This window comes from Xiphophorus maculatus, chromosome 12 (assembly GCF_002775205.1).
Source record: "Xiphophorus maculatus strain JP 163 A chromosome 12, X_maculatus-5.0-male, whole genome shotgun sequence".
Classification (NCBI taxonomy): Eukaryota; Metazoa; Chordata; class Actinopteri; order Cyprinodontiformes; family Poeciliidae; genus Xiphophorus; species Xiphophorus maculatus.
In genome coordinates, this window is record NC_036454.1 from 24697164 (window position 1) to 24725162 (window position 27999).

Sequence of the window (27999 nt, forward strand, 5' to 3'; positions counted from 1 at the left end):
TCCAGAATAATCGGGGTAAACTAGAAAGGACAGACCCTTCCATAGTGATATATTGCCAGGATCTGTCCTCCATCTGCTTTAGAACAGCACATGCTGCAGAAATTGTGTAGATTCTTAACCTTCCCCACAAGCTCACAATTTCCAATGCTTGTGAATTCTTCCAGACAAGCAAGACACAGACATTGCTACTTTGTTACTGATAATCTGTGGCAGACTGTAGTATTTTGACACATATGAGACCCTTTAAATCTGAAGAAACATGTAGGTTAAGGTAAAAGAAAATTTTAATCTGAGATAATTTACACATAAATCTACCAGAAATGTAATTTATATCTTTGGTACATAGAGCACAGGTTTCAGTTCCATTATGCAGATTTCTACTTAACGTTTATCCAGATGATGGGATTATTCCTCATATTAACAATGTCCACTTTAGGAAGCAGAAAAAAAGCTCAATAGGTCTTTCAAAAGTGTGATTCATGTCTTTGGATGAAATGCAGTTTTTATGAGTCGACCATTTTTTGTCCAGTTGTCTTTTATTTATGAAATAAAAAAAACTCTAACCTCAAGACTTATTCTTCACAGTTTCAGCAGATTAACATACATTAGGAACATAATTCCAAAACATAAATTTACTGACAACTAAAGTAAGGTCACATGTGTCATTATAACACTAAACTCAATATGACCTAATAACAGATGAATCTTCCAAGTGCACATGGGATAAAAAAAACCCCAAAACAAATGTGCAAAAAACTGAAAATACTCAAAACTGTGGCTATTTCTCAGAAAGGTAATGAGAGATGCATCAAAACTGTCCCCCTGCTTTAAGTCAGAGGACAAAATAACAGGCAAAGTGTCCTTAAGAAAGTTTACAGTGCATTAACAGGAATTAGGCCCACTTTTATCATTTCTTAACTTTGATCTGGTCTGTCAAAATGTCCCACTGTTCTCCTTCAGGCCAAAACTTAATTTTTCCAGGATGTGACCAAATCTTTGATCACATCTTTTTTTTTTTGATCTTCTGTATATGACAAAAATAGAAAAATACTGTCTCTGTTGGCACATCTGTCTCATAGCAGTCCGGCTTGCGACTCCTTCTGTTGAAGCTTGAGAATCAGTTCAAGCAGGTTCATCTGCATCGTGAGCTCCTGCAGTCGCACATAATTGGTTGAAGAGTGGTTAGAGAAGATATAAATCTGCATCTGATGGATGTTTGATCCATTTAAAAAAAAAAAATTCTGTGTAGAGTGAATCAGAAAGACATAACTACACTGGATGAATGTGCGGGAATGTTTACCAGAGGATTAGTGGTGATGTAAAACCCTGGGACTCCTGCCTTCTCCAAGGTGTTCTGCTGGTCAGTCACTTTTTGGTCCATTTCTACAACAATCTTCTTATCCATCATCTTTTGCTCCTCGCGAACCCGAACTTCCAAAGCCTGAAACCCATAAACAATACATAATATACAAAACAGTCTGGCATTCCTCGGAGTAAACATAACAATTGAGGTTTTATTTCTCACCTCAAGTTCAGTTTGCTGGGTTGTCTTGAGAAGTGAAAGGTTGTGCGGCTTGCATGACTGTAATGCATCCTTGTGTTTTCGAACCAGATCTTGTTTGAGTCCTTAGGGGGGGGGGGAAGAGAATTAAAAATAAATTGCAAGTTGCAGGCAAATAAAACGAAGCAAAACTCTTCATTTAAGAAGACTGTAATTCTTGAGAATTACACAGGCATAGAAATCTGTTTTTGACTACGTTTTGTATGACTGGTACAGACCTTGATGTTCACAGTGCAGCTTCTGCCTTTGGTTGTACAGATTTTTTTCTGTCAGATGCTGAATATCCAGGAGGCCCTGCACAATCTCATATACTGTGCCATCAATGAGGGCTAAAGCCAGGTCGCTCAGCGTGTTGTAGGTCAGCCGCTGCTGGAAGGAGCTGATCAATGGGGGGGAAAAGAACAAGTCATAAAAGTCCAGTTTAAACCTGCGTGTGTTCTGACACTAAATTACATTTACAGGTTTGTTGCAGCTTCGATAAATAAATATTCTCAACAAAGTAGTAAAACAGACAGAGTTACCATTCTATGTTTTTTATAGGTGACAAACTACATCTAAGTAAGTTATGCGAGCTCGATTGAATTCAAGTATTGCAAGTAAGTTTACTTGCTGAAATTATTCTGTAGTGGAGAAAAGACATCATGAGGAAAAAACATACCTTGGTAAGTCTTTGACTAAAGTTTGCAGTTCAGATAGCAGGTAGTAATGTCTCTCCTGTAGTTTTGTTGAATCCCTGTCGGTGACTCCGAGGCACTCATCCATGTTTTTAAACTATAAATACGACAACTGCTTGAAACGTTGGTCAAAATAGATAATGAACGTTACCAAGTTCAGCTAACCCCATTTCGCTGTTCATGGCTTAAACTTTAAGAACGAACATCGCTCAAGTAATTTACAACACCATGGATATAAACTGTTTTTTTTTTTTAAGTTACTAAAACCCGAATAATTTTATAAATCTATTTAATATACCGAAACAGACTGGTTGCTTTAAATGTATTTCTGTTTAATCTAAGAGGACCCCAAAATAGCAGCCTGTAAACCTGCCTGTCTGTAATTGCTGAGATTCTTCTTCTTCAATTTTTTTTGGTGCTTGGCAATCAGTTCATAAGTATATTGCCGCCCTCTACTGGACTAGGTGTGGCAACATAATCCGTAAAAAAGTTCCATAACTATTTTAATAGTTGAGGTTTTGCTCCATAAGCAATGGACCAAAGAATGATCCATTGCTTATGAATAATTTTTCCACATATCATATCATATATTTTGAAGCAATATAAACTTTTTCCTTCAACTGCTTTCTTTCTATGTATCTCTTACATACCAATCGTGAGTGTTAGATTGGTTCATGTCCACTTTATGTTCCTCTGTAATTTGATCATTTTTAATGTATTATATACATGCAATTGATTGTCATTGTTGTTCCTTTATTTCTGTAATATTTTTTATATTTTCTGACTTTGTTCCTTGACCCTGTTTTGCATCATGGACATTTTGTGTCTCTGTTGTATATTAATGAATTATTGAATTAATTACTTTAATTAATTTGCTTATGGATCTATGGTAGTGCAAACTGGCACTTGAAAGAAAAAAAATAACAGCACATAATTTTGACTTTGAATTCTGACGTTGAACCTCATATTTATGACTGAAAATCTAAAAATAGAACTTTAAAACCCATAATTCTTACTTTGAAAGTCCACAATTTGGTATTGAAACCCAAAATTGTGACTTTGTAATGTTGTATCTCATAATTACAATTAAGGAAGACCAAAACCTGGGCTTTGAAAGTAAAATTTATAACTTGTTGTTAGAATTTGTTTCAATATTTTCTCAGACTCAAGGTCCAGCCAAAAACAAAAACAAAAAACGTGGGATAAAGAAAGTCACATGGAAATGTTTCCCTCAAATATGCGGACTTTCTTCAATTATAATAAGATTTTTTTTGATAACAGCTATAAGTAACCATTTGAATTTTAATTGATCTTCGTAACAGCGCCCTCTGGAGTCCAAAGCTCGGATGTAACAGCTGTTACATACATGGTCGATTTCAACTTTTGGCACTCAATAAAAATGGTCGACAGATGGCGCTTTATATCAAAAGACAAGGGCTTCAAAATTATTGTCTAAAATGTATTACGACGACAACGCAGACGCTTCTACAAATATTGTTACCTGAACTAAGTTGTAATTTTATCCCGGAAACATAAAGCAGTTTCTGACTTAGCTTAAAAAAAAAGCTGTAAACAAGCTGTTAAACACATGTATTTTATTGTATTTTCTTTTTCTCATGAATACTATATTTAAACCCCATTAAAAGCTTTTCAGACTGACTGAGGCTCGCATTGTTCACTCCATGCATGGACTGAATTATTTGGTACAACCATGGACTGTAAAACCGATCACATGCTTTGATTACATGGGGCTCGCGGCTTTAACGCGCAGCGCTACGAAGCGCGCCTGGGTCGCGCGCTGCTGGTGGGCACAGCGCCGTCACGAGCTGAAGGTGTCATGAAACGGAGAAAACTCACTCGCAGAAAGGCAGGGGGCTATTTATACCAGCTCGCATGGCAACATAAGAGATACTCGCCGGATAAATAAATTACCGGAGCGAAAATGGCCAAAAACACGTCTCTTTATTTTCGGATTGTCGAGGGCAGGAACCTTCCGGCCAAAGACGTGTAAGTAATTTCTCAATGACATGTGCTTCTGTGTTGTAGCCTTACCTGATAAAATAACCTGCGTCTAAAATTTGGTTTCCGAAGAACTCTATTTTGGTTTTTCATTTGAATAAATTCAAAGATCCACGTGTGGAAAAAAACAAAACAAAACTATGTTTACCTGCTCGTATTGATCTGAGCACCATTAAAAAGAAAAAGGAAATGTATTTTAATTAATTACTATCTGCTCTCCCAATTCTCCTAATTTCCAGATCTGGGACGAGTGATCCTTACTGCATCGTTAAAGTTGACAATGAAGTTGTGGCCAGGTGAGCTCTGTCCGTTTCAATCAACATTAACATAAGGATCCTGTGAGAAAAAAAAACAAGTTTTCTGCTTTACAAACATCAGCAATCTTGTCAAAATGGTCTGTTGCGTCATAATTTATTACATGCTATATTCTGGTAAGCATGTAATAAATAGTACATGTAACCTACAATGGTTACAAGTGTATGTTACCCATGTGGAAGGTGTGTTCAAACGCCCACAGCATGGCCCGTTCAACACAGCTAGAGAACCTGATACTGCTCTGGCCTTTAAACACCCTTAGGTAACCATGGTGAGCATGCATCAATTATTGCAGGGGGCACCTGTAAGAAAAGAAAATACTGGGGAGATGAGAGAATACACCTTTTTGCAGGTGTATTTGAAATTTATTGATAATCTAAAAAAAAAATAAAAATGAAAAAAATTCAAGAACTTTAGTAAGGAAATGGGAAGTATGACTGTTGTTCCATCTGGAGTGTTGAAAACTGCTCAGTGTTTCACTGCAGGCACATTATTTTTCACTTGCTGTGTTACTGGGCAGTTGACTCTTGAGTGTGATTTCCAAGGATGATGAGCCTGGTAGATTGCGCTGGTAAATAACAGATACACAAAACTTTTTCTATGCTCATTATGACACAGTGTTATTTCCAGGCTGTCATTTGTGTTAACTTTTAATTAGTGTTCATCGATAGGGCTTCTGACTTTTTCAAATTGTTTGAATGCTCTCAAAATTGCACAAAAGTAATCCAGTTTCTAAAAAATGAGAAAAAAAATTATTAGACTTATTCGGTTAATACCTGAGTGTGTGTGACTCCCAGATGCAAACTATTCAGCATCTGAAATCTTAGTCACAGTTATTGTAGGATGATGGTCGCAAACATTGATCTGCAATAAATGCAACACATCTTTTTATTAGCCAGCAATCATTATGCAGTGTCAGTTTAAGCTTAAGACTAGCTTAAGAGAAAAGCTTCCATTTTGGACTAATTAAATACAACGTTTGACCAAAGCTGTTTTGACTTGGGTCTGTGGTCTCTATCAAACTACAGGCAGGCAACAATGGTTTTACAAATTAACCAAATTAATTGACCAAATTAACCTTTACTGAGCGTCTGAAACTCTGTCTCTGAACATATCAGGAACTTTGTTGTTTATGCCTCGATCCTTTCTCAGTCACATTGGGATGGTAAACTTGAAAGCTTTCTGTAAATATAGCAAAGCTTCCACTTAAAGCTGTTGACAGTTTGCATCAAAATAACACGTCATTACTAGAAGATATAACATTGGTGTTATATATTATATGTTGTGTGATGCCACATGTCATTACTAGTTAGTGTAATTTAAAATCTTTTTGTTGCACCTCATCAGTCACCTTGTGACCTCTAAACAACAGGTTTATATTTAAGACAAGAAGGCTATCTGACTTGTCCAGTGAGGTTTATGGATCCTTAGAGATCCTTAATAACTACCAATTAGAGGTATTTGCAGATTTATGGATCTCTAACTTTTGCATAAAACAAAATCGTTGTTGCAAAATGTTTTGCTTTCTTTGGTAGAGGCACTGACAAAGTGTGGAAACTTTTTAAATGTAGCAGAGAATGAAACGTGATTAAAATCTCCAGATATTTCCACAAAAGCACTGGAATGTTGTGTCTGCAGCATAGCAACATCTGGACTGATCATATCAGTCCTGATCATATCAGTCCAGATGTTGCTGTTGCAGATATCAGTCCATCTGCAACAGCCGATGGTGAGATTAAGTGGTTTCCAAAATAAAACTTTTGAACTCTCTTGGTGAATAATATGAACAAAATATTACTGCTAACAATTTGCTACCTGGGCTGCAGAGATGACACTTCACAGTTACATGTCCTGGATTACAATATCTGTTGTTGACTATCACTGCTAATCCTCCTCAGTTGCTTTTGCCGCTTCTCTTTAGCAACCTGCTTTGCCGCTTCCCTGCCTGCTCATATTATGAGGAAGACCGCCAGAGAGACATTGGCGTTGGTCTTGATCCCACAGCCATGTCTCAATGAAATGCATAGTGCTGTTTTCCAGATACTCTGGCTGGAGTTCACCCAACTTGTTTGCAAACAATACCATGTTGCCAAAAGATGTCCTGAACCCCCTTCTTTTCTCTCAACTCTTTGCTCCTGACACCTTCTTTTCAGCTAATCTGAAATTTGTTTCTGCAGTTGAGGTATTATTTCGGTTTTTGTAGTGTTACTTAGCTGCTCGTGATTGTAAACCACCTTGTTGCTATGGTTACAAATGTCAAAAAATAAAACGTATCACCAAAAATCTTTCTAGCTGCACACCATCCAGTACAAGAGGGAATAACTGTCCAAAAATGTTTCCACCAGAAAAAGAGGAATGATTAAAAAAGAAGAAAGAAAAGTCAGAATGAAAGTAGCAGAGCTACTCCGGCATGTTGCCACATTCTAGAAGAGGTAAAAAGTGAAAAGGGAAAGAATGTGAAAAGTATGAGGGGTATGTACAGTTTTGTAAAGCATTGTAGACATTAGAGGTGCGTCATTCAGGCATTAATTTAAAAATGAACTCGACCAAATGTGTTGAACGTCTCTTTCCAGAACCGCTACAGTGTGGAAGAATCTAAACCCATTCTGGGGTGAAGAGTACACGCTGCACCTCCCAATGGGGTTTCATTCACTGTCGTTCCTCGTGATGGACGAAGACACAATTGGGTAAGAAGGTTTGGAACGTCTTCATTTTTAAACAGCCTAGTATCAGGCAGGGGCTGGCATTTGATTTACAGCCCTCATTATTTAACTTAGCTCATGAACTGAACTTCAAGTTCAGCTCAACTGTTTTGGGAAAAAAACAAAAATGACAGCCAAGCTTTGAATAGACAAGCATCATCAGGCAGATGGTTGCCCAGATCAAGTTGCTATTTTTTATTTTAGAATATTAGGGCTGCAGTCGTTGCTGTTTGCTGCTTCATCAGAATGTCGATGCAGTTGTATTTACCTGATAATCTGCTTTTTTATTCTACTCTGCAGACACGATGACGTTATTGGAAAGATCACGCTGAGCAAAGAAGCTATTGGATCTCAAGCTAAAGGTATGACCGATTACAAAATAAACTTCAGCCTGTAATCGGTTGAAAACATGACCAGAGGTCAAAAGTTAAACATACATTGATTTCCCAAGACACCGAACAGTCAAATATCCGTTTTTAGTCTGGGAATGTTTTTTTTTTGTGTTCTCTCACATGTTAAACATGATTTATTTGTGCTGATTAATCACTTTTTGGAATATTTTCCTACCACAAACTCATTGGGATATTTTTTTTGTGATGTGTTCCTGCTGCTCATCTGCGTAAACCTTGGGATTATTCATTGTGCATCATAAACCAGGAAGGCAGCCAATGCATTTCAAGCAGCCTTACACCATAAAATGCCTGGTTCCCTCGCAGAAAAGCTTCTCTTTCAGCTCCCAGTGTTTACCCAGCATCAACTGTTACACCTTCTGCAATGTCTTGGCCAAACATATGGCATATTACGCATGAAGCTCTTTGATAGTGCAGTAGCTTCACTCTAATACTGGCGGAGTTTATCATGTTATGTTTGCTGCATACAGATATGGTGCTTGTGAGAACCAGCTGGCATGGCCTTCATTCCAGTGATTCATGACTACATGACGGTACTGAGTCACTGACTCCCTCGCAGGATTTTTCTCACAACCTGGCCTTGATTTTATAGGTTTTTTTTCACAGGTTTGATGTTTGTTTGATGTTTCTGAAAAACTGAAATAAAATCTAAACACAGCCACATAACTTGCAGAAGAGTTGGAGTCGACAGGAGTGCATTCATGGCTGTACCTACTTGTGCTGCTTCTTTCTCTTTTTTTTGTTTCCTTCCATCATCCCACATAACCCAGTCAGGCATAACATTATGACCAGGTGAAACAAATTCAAGTGAAGATTTTATCCTCAAAGATGATGTGTTTGAAGAGAGACAACTGAAAAAGGGTTGGGATTTGAATGAGTTTCATAAGGGAAAAATTGTGGATGATTCGCCATGGTGAAGCAGTTTTATATGTTCATACATAACATGGTTTACATGAAAATAATGAAACAAAGTTAAGCCATATAAGACTAGAGATATAAGAAATTTATTCTTGATTTTTTTAGTTCAGAACTCCAACTTTCTTGGGATACTCACCTTCTATCACCAGTATCTATCAACAACTGTTTTAGTTGTTCAAGGAGGGATCGGTGGTAAACCAACACAGTGTAAAGACTTTACTGATGCATTACATAAAGCAAAGGCTAATTTGTAAAAGGAATCATAGCTGGATCTTAGAAAAAGGTCTCAAAATATGCGGTGCGTCATAGTTGGTTGTGATGTGGCAGCATCAATCAGTCACGGTACTCCTATTGACTTCTTTCCACCTCTGAAATTTGTTCAAACCAAAAATTTATGCCTCCGTGTGTCCAGATTGGAATCTAAGCTCCTGTTGCAGTTGCTGGACAAATAAGTCTAATCTAGTGAGACGTCTTACTGTAGTGGAGACGACAAATCTCTGAGCTCTACAAATCTCAGTAGAGATGTATTGTCCATATACATATATTCATAGTTTGTTTGTTGTTTGTTTTCACAGTGCAACATGGACTAGGACTCTGTCTGAGTGGCTCTTTTATGTCTCGGTCAGGCTGATGGGTTAGATAAGGCTTTGTGAGAAAACATGTAAAACAAGTTCTGGAATAAGATTCTTTACAGGGATGACACTTTTTTCTTTGAAACTTGTATTTGAAATGAAAAGGAAAGAAGAACAGAGCACTCTGGGTACTTTTATGTTTAGTTAGTCTAAGTTTTATGTCTTAGACTAACCTGCTTGTAGTTTTATAATACGACTGGTTAATGAGGCAACATGTCTGGATAGCTATCTAAAAATGTCTATAATCGGAACAGTGTTGCTTCTTCATATCTAACATATTCTAACCTGCTTTGCTGTTACAAATCCTAAATAACATCGTCTGTCTGTGTGGTCTTCACAGGGCTTGATAGCTGGATGAACCTGACTAGGGTTGACCCCGATGAGGAAGTTCAAGGAGAGATCCACCTGAGTCTGGAACTCCTTAAAGATACAATGAAGAGCAGCCTGCGATGCCAGGTCATTGAAGCCAGGTAAAATAAAAAACTAGTATCTAGTTTATTTACTTTGGATCAACATTATTAGCTTTTTCTTCTTTTGCTCTTTCTTTTGGTTTGTTTTTTTTTGTTTGTATTTCCTTTTAAATCCTGTAAAGTACTTTGTATTGCCTTGTTGCTGAAAATGTGCTATATAAATAAAATTACTTTTACCTTTTACCTTTAGTCACTGCTAGTGTGGAGAGGAGAAACTCAAATGGACAAGAACGGCTCAAATAGTTTAGGAGCAAACTTGTCATAAAAAGAATAGAAATAACTTAGAAACAAATGTTCATACCATCTTTAACATAGTTGAATTTCTAGGGCAAAGTGCCACACCATGTCTATATCTGCGATGAAACCTTCTCTCAATCACTATGTAGGCTTCCACACTTCCTTCTGAATCACATTGCCTCTATCGCCCCACTCACTGCCCCATCTGCCTGTCCCAATCGCTCAGCCACCGATCAGTCTGCCAATCACAATTTGACACTGGTTTTCAACAAAGTCAAGATAGCTCTTAGTTTAGCCCAAAAAAACAAAACAGTCATACTAAGATGAAACTTATATGATTTGTATAAAATAAGGAATTACTGTAGATTGAGAGTTGTTTTCACTGTTGATATTTGGTCTGCTGATACCCACAGGGACTTGGCACCGAGAGACATTTCCGGAACATCGGATCCTTTTGGAAGAATTATTTTCAACAACCACAGCGCGGAGACCTCGGTGAGCTCTATGACCTCTATGCAGCACAGCATTCAAGAGATTCCCAGAGTAAAAAGGTTGTTTTTTGTAAATAGTGGCTGTCTAAGATGCTGTGGTTTGTCATTAGCATCTTAGACAGTAAGGCAGATGTAGAGATAATTATAGATATTTTGATTTTCATTTAGCTTAATTTATTTTGTATATGTGTCCTTTCTTGCATTTTAAGCCTGCAACATATTCCATTAACTTTTGAGACAGTTAGGATTGGATTCATAACATTGTCAAACATAACAACTGCAAGGAGTTAATAATGTAACTATCTTTGCTGACAGAGCAACTATGTTGGAAGTTTTATTTTCTATTCGGTGCGTTCTTTAGTGCATAATTTTCATACTGGGATCTCTTACCGTTTTTGATGTCTGGGTGTAGATTATCAAGAAGACCCGTTTTCCTCACTGGGGGGAAACCTTAGAGCTGGAGCTCGACGCAGAGGAACTGAATGAGGAGGGGACTGTGATCGTGGAGGTCTGGGACTGGGACATGGTGGGAAAAAATGACTTTCTGGGAAAGGTCAGGATCTCTTGAATTTTATGCTATGATTGCTGTCAAATAATGCAGGTTACTGAATCCATAGCTACTGAACCTTGTTAAATTTTAAGGCATTACAATTACAAATCTCAGTGTGTTTTATCTGGATAGTGTGAGGAGCATGCTTGGCATCGTTTCTTTGCAACAAGTTAAAGTTTGGTGTTCTTTTCTGAGCTAAGGAAGCTCTATAAATATGTTGGAGGCAAGATGGACTCCGTGCACTGTCTGGATCATGTTCATCACTGAGAATAGATCTTTCAGGTCTGTGCAACTAAACAACCAGCGCTCTTTAGTAGCAAACTGTGCACTTTATAACACATTAAGACTGATTTGGTTTGTCATAATTTGGCAATGTGGAAATTGATTACGTTTCCTTGTTGCTGACTCTCCCAAGCTCGCTAGGTAGCGTACTTTGATCCACAAGGGTTGTGGTATATTTATTATGATCATTGTGAGTGTTATCTTATTATTGGTCCACCAATAATAAGATGTTATTGTCTATTGTTCTGTTAGTTTCCTGTGAGCCTTTATCCTAACTTCTCTAACTTCAAGTTAGAGAAGTTTATTCTCCAACTTGTCTTCTCTAACAGTTTTTTTCCAGCCCTGCTTTTAGCTTCCTCCAACTCCCTATCAATTTCTCTGTCCTTGTCTTCGTAAGGCTTTGTTTCAACAATTTCGTTCCCCTTGCCACTCTTCTTTTAAGATCAGATTGATGAAGTGCACAATTATTAAGTGACATTCTTATTTGACATTAGATACCACCAGCTTTCGATTCCTACAGCTGCTCCATGTTACTTTTCTGGTTAATGTTCTCCTTGCCCAGCCTGTCAGTTTTGGAGGATGACAACATGTTTAGTAGTTTACCGTTGTATTTTATTTTCTCAGTGATGGATTGAACATTGCTTTGTAAGATGATCAACACTTGATGATCTCCACAACTTCTGGAATCAGCATTTTATTGACTCTTTTTTTTATCCAAATATGCACAATGCTTATCAGATTTTTATATGTAAAAACTATGTATAATTTTCCTTCCACTACAATTATGCACTACTGTTGGTGTATCCCACAACATCCCATCTCGTTGTAACATGACACAATGTATAAACTTCTCAACACAAAACTACCATCTGTGTTCTTGGCTGATGTAGCAGCCTTGTTTATTCTCTTACTCAATAGGTGGAAATCCCTTTTGCTTCTTTGCACAAGACACCTGTGTTAGAGGGCTGGTTTCGTTTGCTGCCCCTGGGAAACAATGACGCTGATGCTGGGTGAGGATCATGGGTGTGTTTGTTTGTGCAATGACGCCAATTTGTGTATTTATACCCCTCAAGTGTATTTTGCTCGTAGATTTTTTTTCTTCTTTCAATGCACAGGAGGACAGGCAGTTGCTCACCTCCATGCTCCCTTTTATGCATTTAAATGAAGAGTAACAGGTGGAGGGCAAGGGCTCTGACAGCATCTGTTTCTTGAGATAATTTTAGAACAGAGGGCAGAATGAAATGCAAAAGAGATGTCATATTAGGTAAATTTCACAGGCTTATTTGGAACTATCACATGCTGCTTAGTGCAGTTATGATAAAAAGGCTTTGTTATGTATTACAATATATTAAATATCTCGGAGGGACTTACTATAGTTTGAGGTTACTGCAGGAAATTCCCCACTTAACCAATTCCTGAACTGATCCTTTTGTCGTTGTTGGTTTCCAGTGGCAAGCTGGGAGCTCTGCGCCTGAAGGTGCGTCTGGTGGAGGACCGGATCTTGCCATCTACATACTACCAGCCACTTATTGAACTTCTGGTTGAGTCGGTAATCTCCCCCGCAGAGGTCAGCATCGTAGCTCGTCCTCACTACGGATACTCATTCGTTCACCTTCATCATGACCACAGAGAATGCTCCATGCGTTACATTTCTTCCGTCTGTTTTCCAAAGGCACATTGTTCCTTAAGGTGTGATGAGGGTCTTTCTTTGAACAGGTGGAGGACAGCAGCGCCCTGACCATGCTGGAGGAAGTGACCACTGTGGAGAGCAGGCAGGATGTTGCGATGACTCTCGTGAAGATCTACCTAGGGCAGGGCCTGGTGGTACCATTCCTCGATTACCTTAACACCAGAGAGGTCAACCACACAAGTAAGGACAAACAGGTTGAAAATATTAGGAAACTAGAATGAGTAGACATTATTAATAACTGGTTATATGCTTCAGATGGAGCTTTGAAATTAAATAGTTTATTTGTAAATAAGTGCTAACTGTGTTGTCCTCTAAGGAAGGAAGTGCTTTTAATTTCTGTCTGTGTTTCATGTGTGAAATCTGTCTCAACATCAATTTAATTATAGTTTTATAATGACAATAAAAATTCTTGATCTTGATCTTGAACTGGATTTTCAGATCTAAACGTTTAAGCTCTAAACATGTCACAAACTGTGCTGGCCACAATTGATAGTTTACTAGTAAATATCCTGCATTCATCTTTTATTGCCGTAGCATAAACTAACACTGAGAAATATATAAAGAGAATAAAGAAACTATCATTAATAAAATCACCAGCGACAAGATCTTTGGAACCTCTTTAAAATTCATGTCAAAATATAGGAAATGATATATTTTTTTCAATTTTATTCACTTGGTAGAAACTTCTAATTAGTAATCCCCGACTTTCTGTTTCCCGGAGTAAAAATATGCAGTAAAACAGAGTTTTACAACAGAGGTTGCGATTAATTTTTGACTTGAACTACATGGTGTTTTATACTTTGTTCACTCATTACTTTCTGATGCTTTGCTATTTCTGTGTTCTGTTCTTTATTGGTTTAGGTTTCTCTTTGTTTTTACTCTTTAGGTTTTGGTTTAGTAGGATCCCCTCATGTCCTTTCTGGATCCCTGTGTGTTCGTTTCTGTGTTAATTAGTCATTTTCCCTCAAGTCCTCAGTTCAGGTCCACACCCTGCTGCAGTGTAGTTAGTTAATTGAGTTCCCATGTCACTAATCACCTACTCTGCAGCTTTACTGTAAGTTAGTCAGTTAGTTCCCTTTAATCCTCATCTGCTCTGTTGGTTTTCCACCACTGCAGTTTTTCTGTGTTCTTGTGGCTCACTTTATCCTTGCTGTCCCATCATATGTTCTCTAGTTCTACACCTGCCCATTCATTGGTTTGTAGGTTCTCTTGATTAAATAATCATCATCAACATGAGAATGTCATTTTCAGGTCTGTGTTTGGGCCAAACGTCAAAACAGAACATGAAGCTACTGTATCTTCTGGTTGACTAGAGACCAGAAGATACAGAAGGATGCCAGGAAGAAAAGCTTTTCCACTTCTACCATCACAAATGTAAACATGTGCAGTTAAAATGGTTAAAATTGATTTTTTTTTTTTTTTTTTACAACAAACATCTCAGTAGAATATGTAGAAATTAAGTATAGTGAAGGGTCTGTGATGCTGTGGGCCTGAGTCTGGGAACCTTACCATGCACCGTGTTTTTAACACTGAAAATGTGTTGTCATTTGATCTCTCTGTATTTTCCAACTATATTCAGGAAAAGGGAAAGTGCTGTATTTTTTACCCTATGAGCAAAAAAATATGAAACATTCTTCTGTTAATCAAAAGTTGAATGTTTCAATTTAAAGATGGATTGTATTACAAATGTCAATGTGGACTCAGGCTACTGCAGCAAAAGATGAATTCATTTTGATGCTTTGCCAGTTTACGAGCTCAAAAATGTACCTCAACTTGTCCAAATCGTTGTCGTAAATGTGTTAGTTTATCAGTCACAGACTGAAACCTGCCAGCTGCTGCTATTACCTCTCGCTCCTGAGACTCTCTAAAGGTTGCTGCTGTTTTAAGTCAGAATTGACATCAAGGTCTCTGAACACCACAGATATTGTCTGCGCGTGGGCAGTTAAAGCCCACCGGCACTATATTTATCACCCTGATGGCGATTATTTACTCACCCCAACAGTCTTTTCATGGCTTGTCCGAGGTCTGGATTAGTCATGTTTTTTCCTTCGCACTGTAGCCCCCCGCCAGAGATAATTCACACAGAGTTGTGCTTGGATTTCAAGCTCCGTCGGTGTAGTTCGAGATAATAAGTACAGTACCCAAGTTTCCATAGCAACTGCACACGATTCAACTGGTAACTGCTTGATCAGGAATAGATGCTGCGAACAGGCGGACATTAAAATTAGGAGCAAAGGGCAAGGCGAGGAAAGCATATTGTACGTCCTCTGCATGGGAATGAAATCAGTCCTGCCAGCCCTGTAGGTGCCAATGTTTCACCTGACAACACAGTCCTGTCACCAGGGGCGTTTGTACGACCACCACTTAAAAGGATTTACAGTGATGAAGCAGCAGAGTCAGTCTGCTCTCGTTTTCGACACTGGGCTGTTTTATTTGTGAACAATATTGTATCTTGGCTGATTTAAGCTGCAACAAAATGAATATCCAAGAAATGTCTACATGAAATATAGAAACTGTGTGTGATTTGTTTTCATCTTGATATAATCCTTCAATTTCAAAGGTTGTAATCAAGCCTAGTTAATGTGGGTGCTGAGGGATTTTAAGTGTTAATAGTTTCAATACAGCACTGAAGATTTACATCACAAAATTATGAGCAATGAGCAAAATCATTTAAATATCTTCAGTTTTAAAGCAGCTATTGTGCATCACTCATTCAGTTCACTTATATTTGCTTTAATTTGGACATTTTCTTTGTTTTGTTTCCACAGCTGATCCAAACACCTTATTTCGCTCCAACTCTCTTGCCTCCAAAGCCATGGAGCAGTTCATGAAGGTGTGACAAACTATGTTATTTTATTGATGCAAGAGTAAGTGTTTGTTTTTTTTCTGAACGCATGATTTGTCTTTTATTTATGACTAACCCTCTTTTGTCCCTGTTTGCAGTTATTGCATTTCCTGTGTCAGTTACAGTGCCTTACAAAAGTCTTAATTCCCCTTTAAATTTTACACATTTTGTGAAGGTACAATTGGCAAAATTCAATTTCTACCTGAAACAGACCCTCACTGTAGCACATGATGATGCTTTTCTTCTGCAGGTAGAATTGATGAGTGGATGCATGAAACTATATGCAAGGCAATCCTGAAAGAAAACCTGTTGAGGCAGCAGGACAATGACCTTTAACATGCAGCCAGAGCTGCAATACCATGGTTTTCAAATTTGCTCTTTTTTTTTAGATGACCTTTGCTCAAATCTCACTGAGCTTTTTGCAAAAGGAACAAAAAATGAGAGTTTCTTGTTGTGTTGCGTCCAAATTAGAAAAAAGCTCGAGAGGTTTTAATGCTGTTGCAGGGCACTTTACTGCAAATGCACATCTAATGCATCTGACTGTATGCGGTTAACTTTCTGCTCTTTGGAGAATTTGGAGGACTTTTACACATTTTGAAGCCAAACCCTGTTCCAGTGATGTAAATGAGGTACTCTGATTAAACGATGCTGTCTTGCTGCCAGGCCGTTGGCATGCTGTATCTGCATGAAGTGTTGAAACCCATCATCAATCGCATCTTTGATGAGAGGAAGTACATTGAGCTGGACCCGTGTAAGATTGACCTGAACCGCTCAAGGTAAAACAGATCTACTGCAAACATCATGCTGGATCACACCACTAATGCAAAAATCTGATTCTGATCTAATAGCATTGTCTACGACAGGTTCAGAGATGATTTCAAGTCGCAGATTTATGTGTGCAGCTGCTAAAAATCTCAAGTTGAGAATCTGCTACAAGAGGTTGAGAGCAAGACATACATACAAGAAAATAAAAAGAAATAATTAAAAAAAATAAAAGAATTTTAAAATGGGGAGGGTTTGTTGCTTGGCAACAACCATGAACCCCCTGAGATGTGTCTCTATTTCTAACATAGAGAGAGAGAGAGATCCAGGATGTAACATCCTTTGAGTCTGCACTAGAAATGCCTATCCTAATCTTTTTTCCCCATTTTCCCTCCCACTGAATGTGTCCCTTTTGACATTCTCAGTCTAACACAGAGTAGCCGTGTTCCTCTGTCCAATCTCCACAATATCAGTGTCTTACATTTATCCAGGGCACATTCATCATAATTATCCAGAGCAGGGAGGCCACCACTTGTGTTTAGAGTGTATAAAACCTGCTTAGTTCTTACATGTTGCAAGTACATATAAGCACAAAATGAGTTTGGCTGTTTACTGTGTTCCCAAATCTGTCTTTGTGCCTGAAGACGGATTTCCTTTAAGAGCGGCGTGTCAGAGGCAGAGGTTCGGGACTACAGCGTGGAGATGCTGCAGACCTATTTAACCAGCATCATCGAATCCATCGTCAGCTCTGTCGATCAGTGTCCTTCAGTCATGAGAGTGGCCTTCAAACAGCTGCACAAGAGAGTGGAGGAACAATTCACAGAGCCGGAGAATGAGGTCAGTGTCGAGCCCGACACCTAAAAACTGGGAAAGATCCTCTGGGAAATCATTCTCAGTTCACAAAATTTTCTTTGAAACTCACTTTAATTTGAACAGGATGTGAAATACCTCGCCATCAGCGGGTTCTTCTTTCTGCGTTTCTTTGCCCCTGCCATACTGACGCCTAAGCTGTTCCAGCTGAGAGACCAGCACGCTGACACACGTACAAGCAGGACGCTGTTACTACTTGCCAAGGTACGACATATGAACAAACGTGGGTGTTTTTAGTAGGAAACGAAAGGTGAATTGTTGTGTGTCCCAGAAGTCTGCAGAGAGGTGAAACACAAGGCTAATGATCAAGAATGACATAATTATGTTGGTAATTATTCCAACCAGGGGGTCAGTCTTTAGATTTGATATTTCTCAGTTCCTCTAATTGACACTTCATAGCTGAGGGAGACAACAGTCTCCCTGTGTGCAGCGCTTCAGAAACGTATTACCATTTTTAAATGATGTCATATTAAAACCAAAAGGTTCAATGTATTTTATTTGGATTGCATCTGATAGACCAACATAAAGTAGAAGACAAATATAGACAGTTCTCCTCCTTATTTTAATTTCATTTTTTACAAAGAACAATTTCAAAATATACCCTAATAGAGGGAAGTAATGAACATCAGATTTCACCTGTGTGTCGTTTCATCTGAGGCCTCAGAGGTCTTTTTAAAAAACGTTAGTCAGCAGCATCATGAAGAACAAGGAACACACCAGGAAGTTGTAGAGAAGCTTAAAGTGCGCTTTAGTTTATAAAAGAATAACCCAGGATTTAAACGGCTCACAGAGCACTGTTCAATCCACTATCTGAATACAGAAAGAGTATGACACAACCACAAACACCAATCAACACTGCAAATCAACCTGATACCATATTCGAAGTGAAACATGGTGGTGGCAGTAACATCCTGTGGGGATGCTTTTCTTCGGGAATGGCAGAGAAACTGATCAGAGTTAATGTGGATGTGGATGAGCTACAAAGGACTAAAGATGGAAGAAAAACGTTTAGAGGCTCTGATTGAGTTTGCACTTTTTTGAAAGAAGAAGGAGCAAAAACTCCAGATGTGTGAAGTTATGGAGCTGGCTGCTGTGACTGCTCACAATTTACTGATTCGAGAGACTGAATAAAAAATGCACTTCACACTTTTGAGGTAAAATATGGGTTGACAGAGCAGAGTAGAGTACTAAGGTGGATAGTGCATGATTGAGATTTTAAACCTAATGTAACAGACAAAACATTAAGCAAATAGGAAAATATCCAAAGATATTCTGGGAGGTGGTTAAGAAAAATACTATACAAGGTTTTGAAGAAATAAAGAATAAATATGATTTAAACAACAAGGACTTCTTCAGGAACTTACAATTGAGGCACTATATGGAGGAACTATTAAAAAAGATAAATGTAATTGAATTGGAATCTGGTATAATTAAGATGTTTATTTCAGCAAATACATCAAACTTTGGGAAGAAAATAATTTCTAAATTGTATACAGGATTGGAAAATTTGAAGAAAAGCAAATTTCTGCATGTTAACATGCAAAACATGCATAAAAGTAAGATGGGAAAAGTAAGATGCTAACTGTGGGCTTTCGCAGGAGAACTGGGCAACAGTGGCAAACCTCTCGTTCTCTTTTGTGGAGAGAGTTTGGCTGGAAGAATATTGTAAGATATTTCAGTACACCAGCACAAAGAAAATACCAAGATACAAGATGTTGGAGGCAATGCAGAAAAGACAAAGCAAGTCACTTCCATGTGTTTTGGGATTGTGCCTACATGGTACCCTATTGGCAGGATCTAAAAAATTGTATGGATAAGGTACCGGGGGGTGAATATTCCACTCACATTTGACGTTCTGTACATGGGAAGAGGGATGGAAAGATTAACAAGAGAAGCTGATAAATATATGTATAGGATTATATTGGTAGCAAGCAAAAAAGCCATTACTAGGAAATGGTTGAAGGCAGAAGCTCCTAAAAGGGAAGATTGGGTTGACGTAATGCATAATATTTATATTATGGAAAGGCTGACTTTTTCCATCAGATTAGAATCTGGAAAATGTAAGAATTATTGGAAAAATTGGCAGGGTTTTATTTCACCATAGAGATCAGACTATGTTGATTAATATTGTGGGTTTGTGCATCCTTATAGAGCTTCAGACTGTAAAGTTTGCTTACAGTTCATTTCCGATGAGAAGAGATTTAAAATTGTGATGACTTGGAAGAGAAGAACGGACAAGAAAGCCTAAGTTTGATTTTTTTTTTTGTTCTTTGTTTTCTTTTTAATTTTATTTAGCAAGTGTATGGGCAGATTGGGTAATATCGAGACTAGCAAAGTTGTTGTGTCCAATGCAGGTACAGAATTCTCTGTACCTGCAGCTTCTCTTGGATGATATGTATGGAACATTTGGAAAAAGGAAAAAAAACTGTAAAATCTGTATCTACACTTGTATGAAAAACTATTTTCAATAAAAACCTGCAGGTAAAAAAAAAAAAAGAAGAGCTCAGGGCGTGTGAATACTTGACACAAGGCACTGAATGAAAACTGATGATCATGCAATGAGCAGAGGGTTCCACTTTTACATAAAGGTTTCAAAATACAGCGTCACAAATAGATTGTGTGACAGATTAGATAGACTAGCGCTAGAAAGCCATTAGCACACTGTGACAGAGAGCTAACCACACCTTGAAATGGCAATGATCCACCAGTGTCGCTTGAATCAACACCCACCATATCTTTAAAAATAGCAAACGCATGTCACGATCACTTGTTAGTTGTTGAGACCTCATATTCTCTCCAGCGCATGGCTCTGCGGTTGCTGTCCATGGTGCTGAAAGGCTGTTGCCATGAATCTGCTGCAGACACAGTGAGCGGCTATTTTTACTCCTGTATGTGCAGCAACCAGCCCGCAGTTCAAAGTGGAGCATCAGAGAGGGCTGTAGCGAAGGGGCTTCCTTCTCGCCCCTCACTAACCCCCTACTGGGACCAGGTAGAGGCCACACAAAGCCTCACAGCACGCTTTGGCCCTCTGGGACCCTTCTGATCTTTGACTTTGAGACCTGCTGTCGGTGGGCGGATTTCTGAGATGATGAAAGATATCAGTGGAGAGCGCATGTCGTGTGTTTATGGTCCCCAGGCGCTGCAGAGTGTGGGCAACCTGGGCCTTCAGCTGGGTCATGGGAAGGAGCAGTGGATGTCGCCTCTTCATCCCATCATCCTCCGCAGTGTGGCCTCCGTCAAGGACTTCCTGGACAAGCTGATCGACGTCGATCACAATATCGGTAAGGCAGACGACACTGAGCGCTCCACTGAACCTCTAATCAACCAGCAGGAGACCAGCTGTCAGAGGGATCTGATATGAGCGCTATACTGTTGCTCTGTGGTGAAATATTCATAACTAGCTGGAAGTCTGGAAAAGGGATAATACTTGTACACACAACACTGGATACCCAGCACGTCTTGAAAACACTCCCCTGTCACCCCCACCCTTCTGAAATATTGTATTTCACACCCCCTCTTTTTCTCTCTGGTGCCAGTTTGACATTTAGTACTCTTCAGGTGGAGATTTTTACAGATCAGGACACTCATTATTCGCGTAATGAGGTTTTCCTTTTGTAGGTTCAGGTACCACTGCCTTAACAGGGGATCACGGTATAAATAACTATCACCAAACAATTAGATCTTATCTATTTTGTAGCATAGGGCTCCCTTGTGCCTGTCAGGTTGAACAAAGTGTTTTCTTCTCACCACCGCAGTGTCTTCGGTGCCTCAGAGGGCCGTGTTCATGCCTTCAGTGACGGTGAAGGAGGGATACCTCCACAAACACAAAGCAGAGGGACCACAGCTGCTGTCCCGCTTTGCCTTCAAGAAACGCTACTTCTGGCTGACCAGCGAGACCTTGTCCTATGCCAAGACCTCTGATTGGCAGGTTGGTATATTCCGCTAACATAAAGTGCCTTTCAAAACCTTTCTTTTCTCTCAGGCTATTGTCTATTTTGTCACCTCGTTACATTGGAACTGTGAAGTGGAAGGAAGCATGATACATAGATTTCAAACTTTTATACAAAGACAAATTTGACATTTGTGGTGTGGATTTTTTCTCAGACTTCTTTAATCTGATATGTTGAAATAAAATCCAGGGTGATCAGCTGCTTGTGTTTGTTTGTTAGAGAACATTAATGGACAGACAGCATCATAAAAAACAGGAAAGGTCAGCAGTAAAGTTGTGGAGATGTTTGAGCCAGGGTTAGCTTAAATCTGGATTAGCAGCTTTAAAAAGGAGTGGCAAGGGGAAGCCATTGTTCAAAGAAATGCATAAGAGACACCATTTGCAGCTTGACCCAAACCAGTAGGGGACAAGGCCAAGTTTCCCTAGTCCTTAAGGCACGCTGCCCTGCATGTTTTAGATGTTTCCCAGCTTTAACACATCTGATTCAGATGATTGCAGTTCAACAAATGCTTGGTAATCAACCAAAACAAGAAGGGCAGTCTGCTTTGAGGACCAGGGTTGTGGAACTCTGCTCTGGTCGCATGAAAGAAAAAATGCAAATCTCTGCGTGTGGTCGTGTACCAACTCTACATCACTCTGAAATGGTGTGAAATGCTGTATTCAACATTTCACACCAACACATCAAGTGTTACACTCTGGGCAATTGTCACACTTGGTGTGTTCAAGTGTGACATTTTAGCCCACTTAAATACGGAAACATGGTGGTGGCAGCACCAACCTCAGCAGGGACAGGAAACTGAAGGGAAGATGGAGATGAACACAGAACAATCTTAGAAGAAAAACGTCTAGAGCTTCCAAAAGACTAGAGACTGAGATCAACGTTGCTGCAGGACAATGACCCTGAATGTGAAGCCAGTGGAAAGATCTAAATCAAAGTATATTCCTGCGTTAGAGACTTTGACTGACCTGTTTTGCAGAAAAACACTGGAAAACACGTTCAAGACCTCCAGCTGTAAATGCTCAGGGTTGTTGAATAAATTTACACAACATATTTTCATATTTTTATTTGTAAAAAACAATATACATAAATATGCACAAAAAATACACATACAGCTTTGTGATTGTACCATGACAACACGTGGAAATGCTCAAAGGATATGAATACTTCTGCAAGGCTGTGCAGTTTCTACAGGCATTTGTGCTGCGAGTTGTTTTTGAATCTACCTGTTGCTTTTTATTGTTTTTATGTAGGTTTTTTCTTATCGGACTTCCAGAGGGGCCCTGAACAGCAGGTGGAAGAGAGCATTATTTCTTCAAGTCTTTTACTGTGACGCTTGGACGAATTAGCAATAAAACAATAACTATTTCTCCTCTGCCAAATGAAAGACCAGTGAAACCGAGTCATTGATTTTGGAAGCTGGCTGGCTGTCTTGTCATGAATTACTCACAGGTCGTGGCTTTGAACAGAGATTTAGCAGCGCGGAGGAAACGAGAATATTGGGGAAACCTTTTAGTCAGCCCCATCGTGTTTTGATGTGTTTGTGAGATCATCATTAGAGTTATTACCATGCAGAGTCTAACCTTGTAATAATGATCTCCTCTTATTTATTGTCCAGAGGCTGTAAGAGAGAGAGAGAGAGAGAGAGAGAAACACGGCTGAGGAACAACCCCTTAAAAAGCGCTCTCTTTGAGCCGGTCCCCCGCTTTGTGTGACCAGAATAAAAGGCGAGGTTTAATTGAAGGCTCTGGATATTCATGCTAACATTGCAAATCAGATTGCAGACAATGTCCTGGCCCCTTCCCTCCACGGTCGGAGCACTCCATCCTCAGTGAGGCCAGCTCCCGTCGGAAACGGCTGATTTACACTTAAAAGTAGCCTTCGCTGCCACACCGATCTCATCTTCAAATTCGAATCTTTTTTTTTTTTTTTTTTACTGCTCGTGAAATATACACATTCTGCCATATTTATTAGTTTCTTGATGTGTCAGCTTTAGTTGAAATAAACCAAAAACTATGTATCGTGTGCGTTAATTGTTGGATGAACTGTTGCAGGTGCGCTCCTCCATACCAATTCAGTGTGTGTGCGCCGTGGAGAGGCTGGATGAAAATGCCTTTCAGCAGCAGAATGTAATGCAGGTCATTACACAGGACAACGATGGAAAGCTGAACACCATGTACATCCAGTGCAAGGTGCGCTAGTGCCTTCGCTAACCAGTCACCATCTAATTCATTACTTTTTTGCCATTTGTTAGTGTGCTATTCAACACAAAAATCTGGCCACAGTTGTGCCTTGTTTTCCTTCTAACCAATATGTCTTTTTTCTCCCGTTGTGATGTTTTTGTCCTAACAGAACGTGAATGAGTTGAACCAGTGGCTGTCTGCAATAAGGAAAGTCAGCATCTACAACGAGCGCATGCTGCCTTCTTTTCACCCGGGCATTCATCGCAGCGGAAAGTGGACCTGCTGCCTGCAGGCGGACCGTGCTGGTGAATCACAGCGTTGCTACTCCCATCCTGAGTTGAAAAGAGGACTCAGGAGGGGATTGTCCACCAGTTTTCTTGCACTGACTGCAAAATTATTCATACGCTTTGAACTTTTTCACATTTTCTCTCATCTAAATCACAAACCGTATTGTTTTTCGTTAAGATTTAATGAGCAATACTTGTAGAGCTAGCACAAGTGGCATATTATTGGAAGGCGAATTAAAAGAAAAATACTTATAATAAGTTTGCTATGTCCCCTGTATGGCTTGTGGTAAACTGCAAATAGGACTTCTTAAAACAATCGCTTTCTTTTTCTCCATTTCCATTAGTTAGTTTAGTTTCATTACACTTCCATCCATCCATTTTCTTACACCCTTGTCCTTAGTGGGATCGGCAGGGGTGCTGGTGTCCATCTCCAGCAAGACTTAGTTACACTTTTAGACACTAATTTGTGCACTGTGTATTAGATTTCCTTTAATACACTACTTTGTGTTGTTTTTTTTACATAAATCCCAATAAAATCCACATACATTTATAGTTGTAAAGCACTGAAAAATCTACTACGCAAAACCCTGTATCACTCATTGCCGTCTCAGAGCGTAGCATGTTCTGTCTGCAAATAGCTTGGGTCAAAAATACAAGCCTTTTTTCACCAACTTGTCGACGACCTCAGATGAGTTTAGTTGAACCATATTTAACACGTCAGCATTTCAATTAATAGCTCTTGTGTTTTTGCTGCTTCGTGCTCAAGCTGTCTGTAGCAGCTTTAACATTGGAAGATGTTAGCTCTGTGTAGGTGTGTTCAGGTTTATTAAAAAACATTCTGCAGCGCTGTGCAAAATGAAAGGGGTATTGTTGGTGTCGAAATAATTTTCCTGCAGGGTGCCGCACTGTTTACACCATGATTTGTAGCTGTATCACCTTTTAGTTGTCATGTGGAGCGCCACCCTTTTAACCAAAAGGTTTTGCTCAGTTACAGGCTGCAGCAGAACCCACTCGGCTGTAACTCTGGGCGACTGGAGCGACCCACTGGATCCCGACGTGGAGACTCAGATGATATACAAGCAGCTTCTCCAGGGCAGAGACAAACTCAGGTCAGCATCTGCATTTCTTTTTTTTCAGCCTGGATGCAGCTCATTTGCCAGTCACTAGAGGTCTATGTTGCAACGCAAGACTGCTCTGCTCGGCTCGGCTGCTGCTGCTGCTCATGATATTCAACCTCGCAGAGAGTCATGCATTTCTCTGTCATTAAATGAACAGGAAGATGAGTTTCCAGAGGTAAAAGATGAGATAATGTGACGAAATTCTAACTGATACTGCAGGAAAAAATACCTGGAGATGGAAGACGCAGATCTGACGTCAAGCAATAAGGAAAAGAGGATAAGCCCTGATATTCACCCAGGTGAGATTAGACTTTTATTATAGAGGAACCATTAAATGTGAGTTTGTTTTGACAGTGTTATTGCTAGTAAAAATGCATTTTGATGACAAAAATCCTTTTCAGATCGCTTGCTATGTTTTTCTTGGATTTGAATTAACGAGGAAAGCTTATTCTGTGGACTTCTGCCTCCTAGACGGTGCCGAATGCAACACTCCGCCGACGAGGTCCGGTCAGAGTGTCGCTGCTCGGCTGCTGGTGGTGATAGAGGATCTGGAGCAAGCTCACGCCACCTTCCAGCTCAGAGAAATAGAGGACGCCACCAGAGTCATTTTGAATCCCTAGGCTGCACACGGCCTCCGATCTATTAATGCCTGAAAGGAGGGTTGGATGTGTGGAGATGCTGGAGGAGGAAGAGGAGGGGAAGCAGAAAGAGGGAGCAACAGCTATACACACTCATGACTGTCACAGAGGAGAAACTGTGACCTCGTCCAGCCTGTTGGTGTAAAGAGCAACAGAGACTTTGTAATCTCCTTCTGTACTTTCTGAATGCCACCAATGAGGAAGGTTACGACACGCGATGCTAAAATGGAGGGGCTCTTTGCAGCACGATCAGCATACATATATTTATATATGTATATACATATATATATATATATATACATATATATATATATTTGTAGATAACAAGAAGTCCATTGCATGGCTTGCATCCACTTGTGAAATGTGAAAAGCTTTTATATTTCAAGATATTTTACAGGACTTGAAATATTTTTATGCAAAAAGACTTGTTGTAGTGTACTGTACAGTTCCTAAATGTAAGGTGATTTGATACTTGTGGTTCATCACTCATGTTTTGTACCCTGATTGAGGCAATTCACCGCCACGGCCACTTTGTAGCAGTTAATTTAACATCACACGTCATTCCAAGTGATGTTACGTTAAAGTAACGCTCAGTGTAACGCTGCCTATATAGTGAGTGAAATTAGCAATGCTTACATGTCCTTTTTTTAAAAAACAAACAGCTTTTGTCTTTGGTGCTGTGGCCATTTGATTATATAAATTGAGCTCTGATGTTATTGTTTTTCATATTTAAGCATTTCAGAAATTTGTATGGGTAATATTTACCTGGCTCAAAAGTGTCAGGCTGTGTTTGAGATGCCAATTAGTTGTTTTTTTTCTTTTACAAACCTCAACAAGCCAATACAGAAATTGGTAAATTTATTTTCTGAAAATTAAGCAGGTTTGGTGTTTAAAAAGCAGAGCAGGGGACAATAATTGAGATCAGATGTTATGGAGGAGAACCTCAGCAGGTTGCTTTTATGTTATTTTATTTTGGGGGAACATTCTTCCTGCCATACAGACAGTGTCTTGTCCAAGAATTCATATCCTCAAGAAAGAATATTTACCCTCATTACAACCACAAACCCTGATGCGTTTCATTAGGATTTTATTAGGTTGACCCATACAAAGTGATGTCAACCAGAACATGACATACGATTTTCAAACTTTTACACATATGACGTTTTTGAAAACTACAAAGTTTGGAAAAAAGTCCTTTAGCCCGCCTTCACAGATTTTCTTCCACAATTGTCTGGGATTTAGCTCCATCCCTGTTCTTATAAACTCTGAGAAGTCTTTTTGTCACTGATAAAAGAAAGAGCATCCCCACAGCAAAATGCTGCCACCCCCATGTTTCAGAATAGGGATGCTGCTTGTCTGATTAATGTTCTCCTTGCTTGGCCTGTCGGTTTAGGTGGCCGTGTCTCTGTAGGTTCACTTATGTGCCATACTCTTTCCTTTATTTTCTAAGGCCTTCAGCTGGATCTTTACTGAGACTCAAATACATCTGGTTGCACTTCACTTCATTTAAGGCCATCAAAGTAAAAGAGGCTTTTCAGATTTTTGGGATCTTTCTTTTCCTTCAATACTCAATTTTAAGCCACTTTGCGGCTGTCAGGTTACAGCTAACAGTAAAGTTTGACAAAATGTGGGAATGTTAAAGGGTATGAATAGTTTCCCAAGACACTTTAAGTCCATCCTTTCACAGATATAGAAAAACAAAGTCACATTGAACATCATTATAAATGGGGGACCTCAAAAGAACCAGAAAAGTGGAAGCTATTCATCACATTTTCGATTTTGGAATTAGATGTTATAAATGTTTTGTGCTTTAATTATTTAAGAGTTTAGGGTTGCTGCTTTGGAGGGACGTTGTCTGACAGCTGGAAAAAAAAATCAACTCTTTGCAGTTTGCATATTAAGGCATTTTATGAAGACACTAAACAAGCCATAAGTTCAACTAAAACTTTTAAACATATCCGACTTCTTTAAGTGTCTGCGTGCCCAAACCTTGGTGCTTCTTAGTTTTATTCCCATGATCAAAGTGTAGAAAACAAAAATAAAATTAGATAAAAATGATGTGATTTTTTTTTTTTTAAATCAATTGATTGTGTCTTTTCTAAAAAGAAAATACCAGTACCAGGCTGTTTTACCTGCGGTTTTTATTTTATTCTGCTTTGAGTGAATTCCACGTGTTTACCTGCCAAGTAATACGAATCCTCTCAGAACCAGAGTAAGCATTGTTGAAAGTTCAAAACAAACATGTTAGCATTTTTCTGGGTGGGAAACACAAAATAACGATTTGTTTCAGGTGTATTTGTAATTGTGGGAATGCCTGTATGTAATGACTTCACCCCTTGTGCTGCAGAAAGAAATAAAGTGGCAGTGTTAACTAGTCTGCAGGCTAATGTCCTAATTA

At 39.1% G+C, this 27999-nt stretch overlaps 2 protein-coding genes across 4 annotated transcripts; one reads left to right on the plus strand and one right to left on the minus strand.

Moving 5' to 3' along the window:
- Positions 1-253: 253 nt before the first annotated feature.
- LOC102232049 (protein DGCR6-like) lies at positions 254-2635 on the minus strand. Its single transcript, XM_005808978.3, has 5 exons — positions 2220-2635; positions 1780-1940; positions 1526-1626; positions 1301-1441; positions 254-1151 (listed from the first exon to the last, which is right to left on the minus strand). Exons 1-5 carry the CDS (start codon positions 2321-2323, stop codon positions 1074-1076), a joined length of 585 nt encoding a protein of 194 aa, XP_005809035.1. The 5' UTR covers positions 2324-2635; the 3' UTR covers positions 254-1073.
- Positions 2636-3999: 1364 nt separating this feature from the next.
- Positions 4000-27977, plus strand: rasal1 (RAS protein activator like 1). 3 transcript variants are annotated; one of them, XM_023343946.1, is made up of 21 exons: positions 4000-4242; positions 4494-4550; positions 7143-7256; positions 7572-7633; positions 9572-9701; positions 10352-10433; positions 10842-10982; positions 12180-12271; positions 12711-12810; positions 12978-13131; positions 15720-15784; positions 16460-16572; positions 17203-17395; positions 17495-17632; positions 20565-20709; positions 21184-21356; positions 23430-23567; positions 23728-23863; positions 24834-24954; positions 25183-25262; positions 25435-27977. In XM_023343946.1, exons 1-21 carry the CDS (start codon positions 4178-4180, stop codon positions 25581-25583), a joined length of 2448 nt encoding a protein of 815 aa, XP_023199714.1. In that variant the 5' UTR covers positions 4000-4177; the 3' UTR covers positions 25584-27977. The 3 variants fall into 3 exon arrangements, with proteins under 3 accessions (XP_023199714.1, XP_005809019.1, XP_005809020.1); XM_005808962.2 differs by having other exon boundaries at positions 4001-4242; positions 12711-12828; XM_005808963.2 differs by having other exon boundaries at positions 4001-4242; positions 12711-12828; positions 24840-24954.
- The last annotated feature ends 22 nt before the right edge of the window (positions 27978-27999 follow it).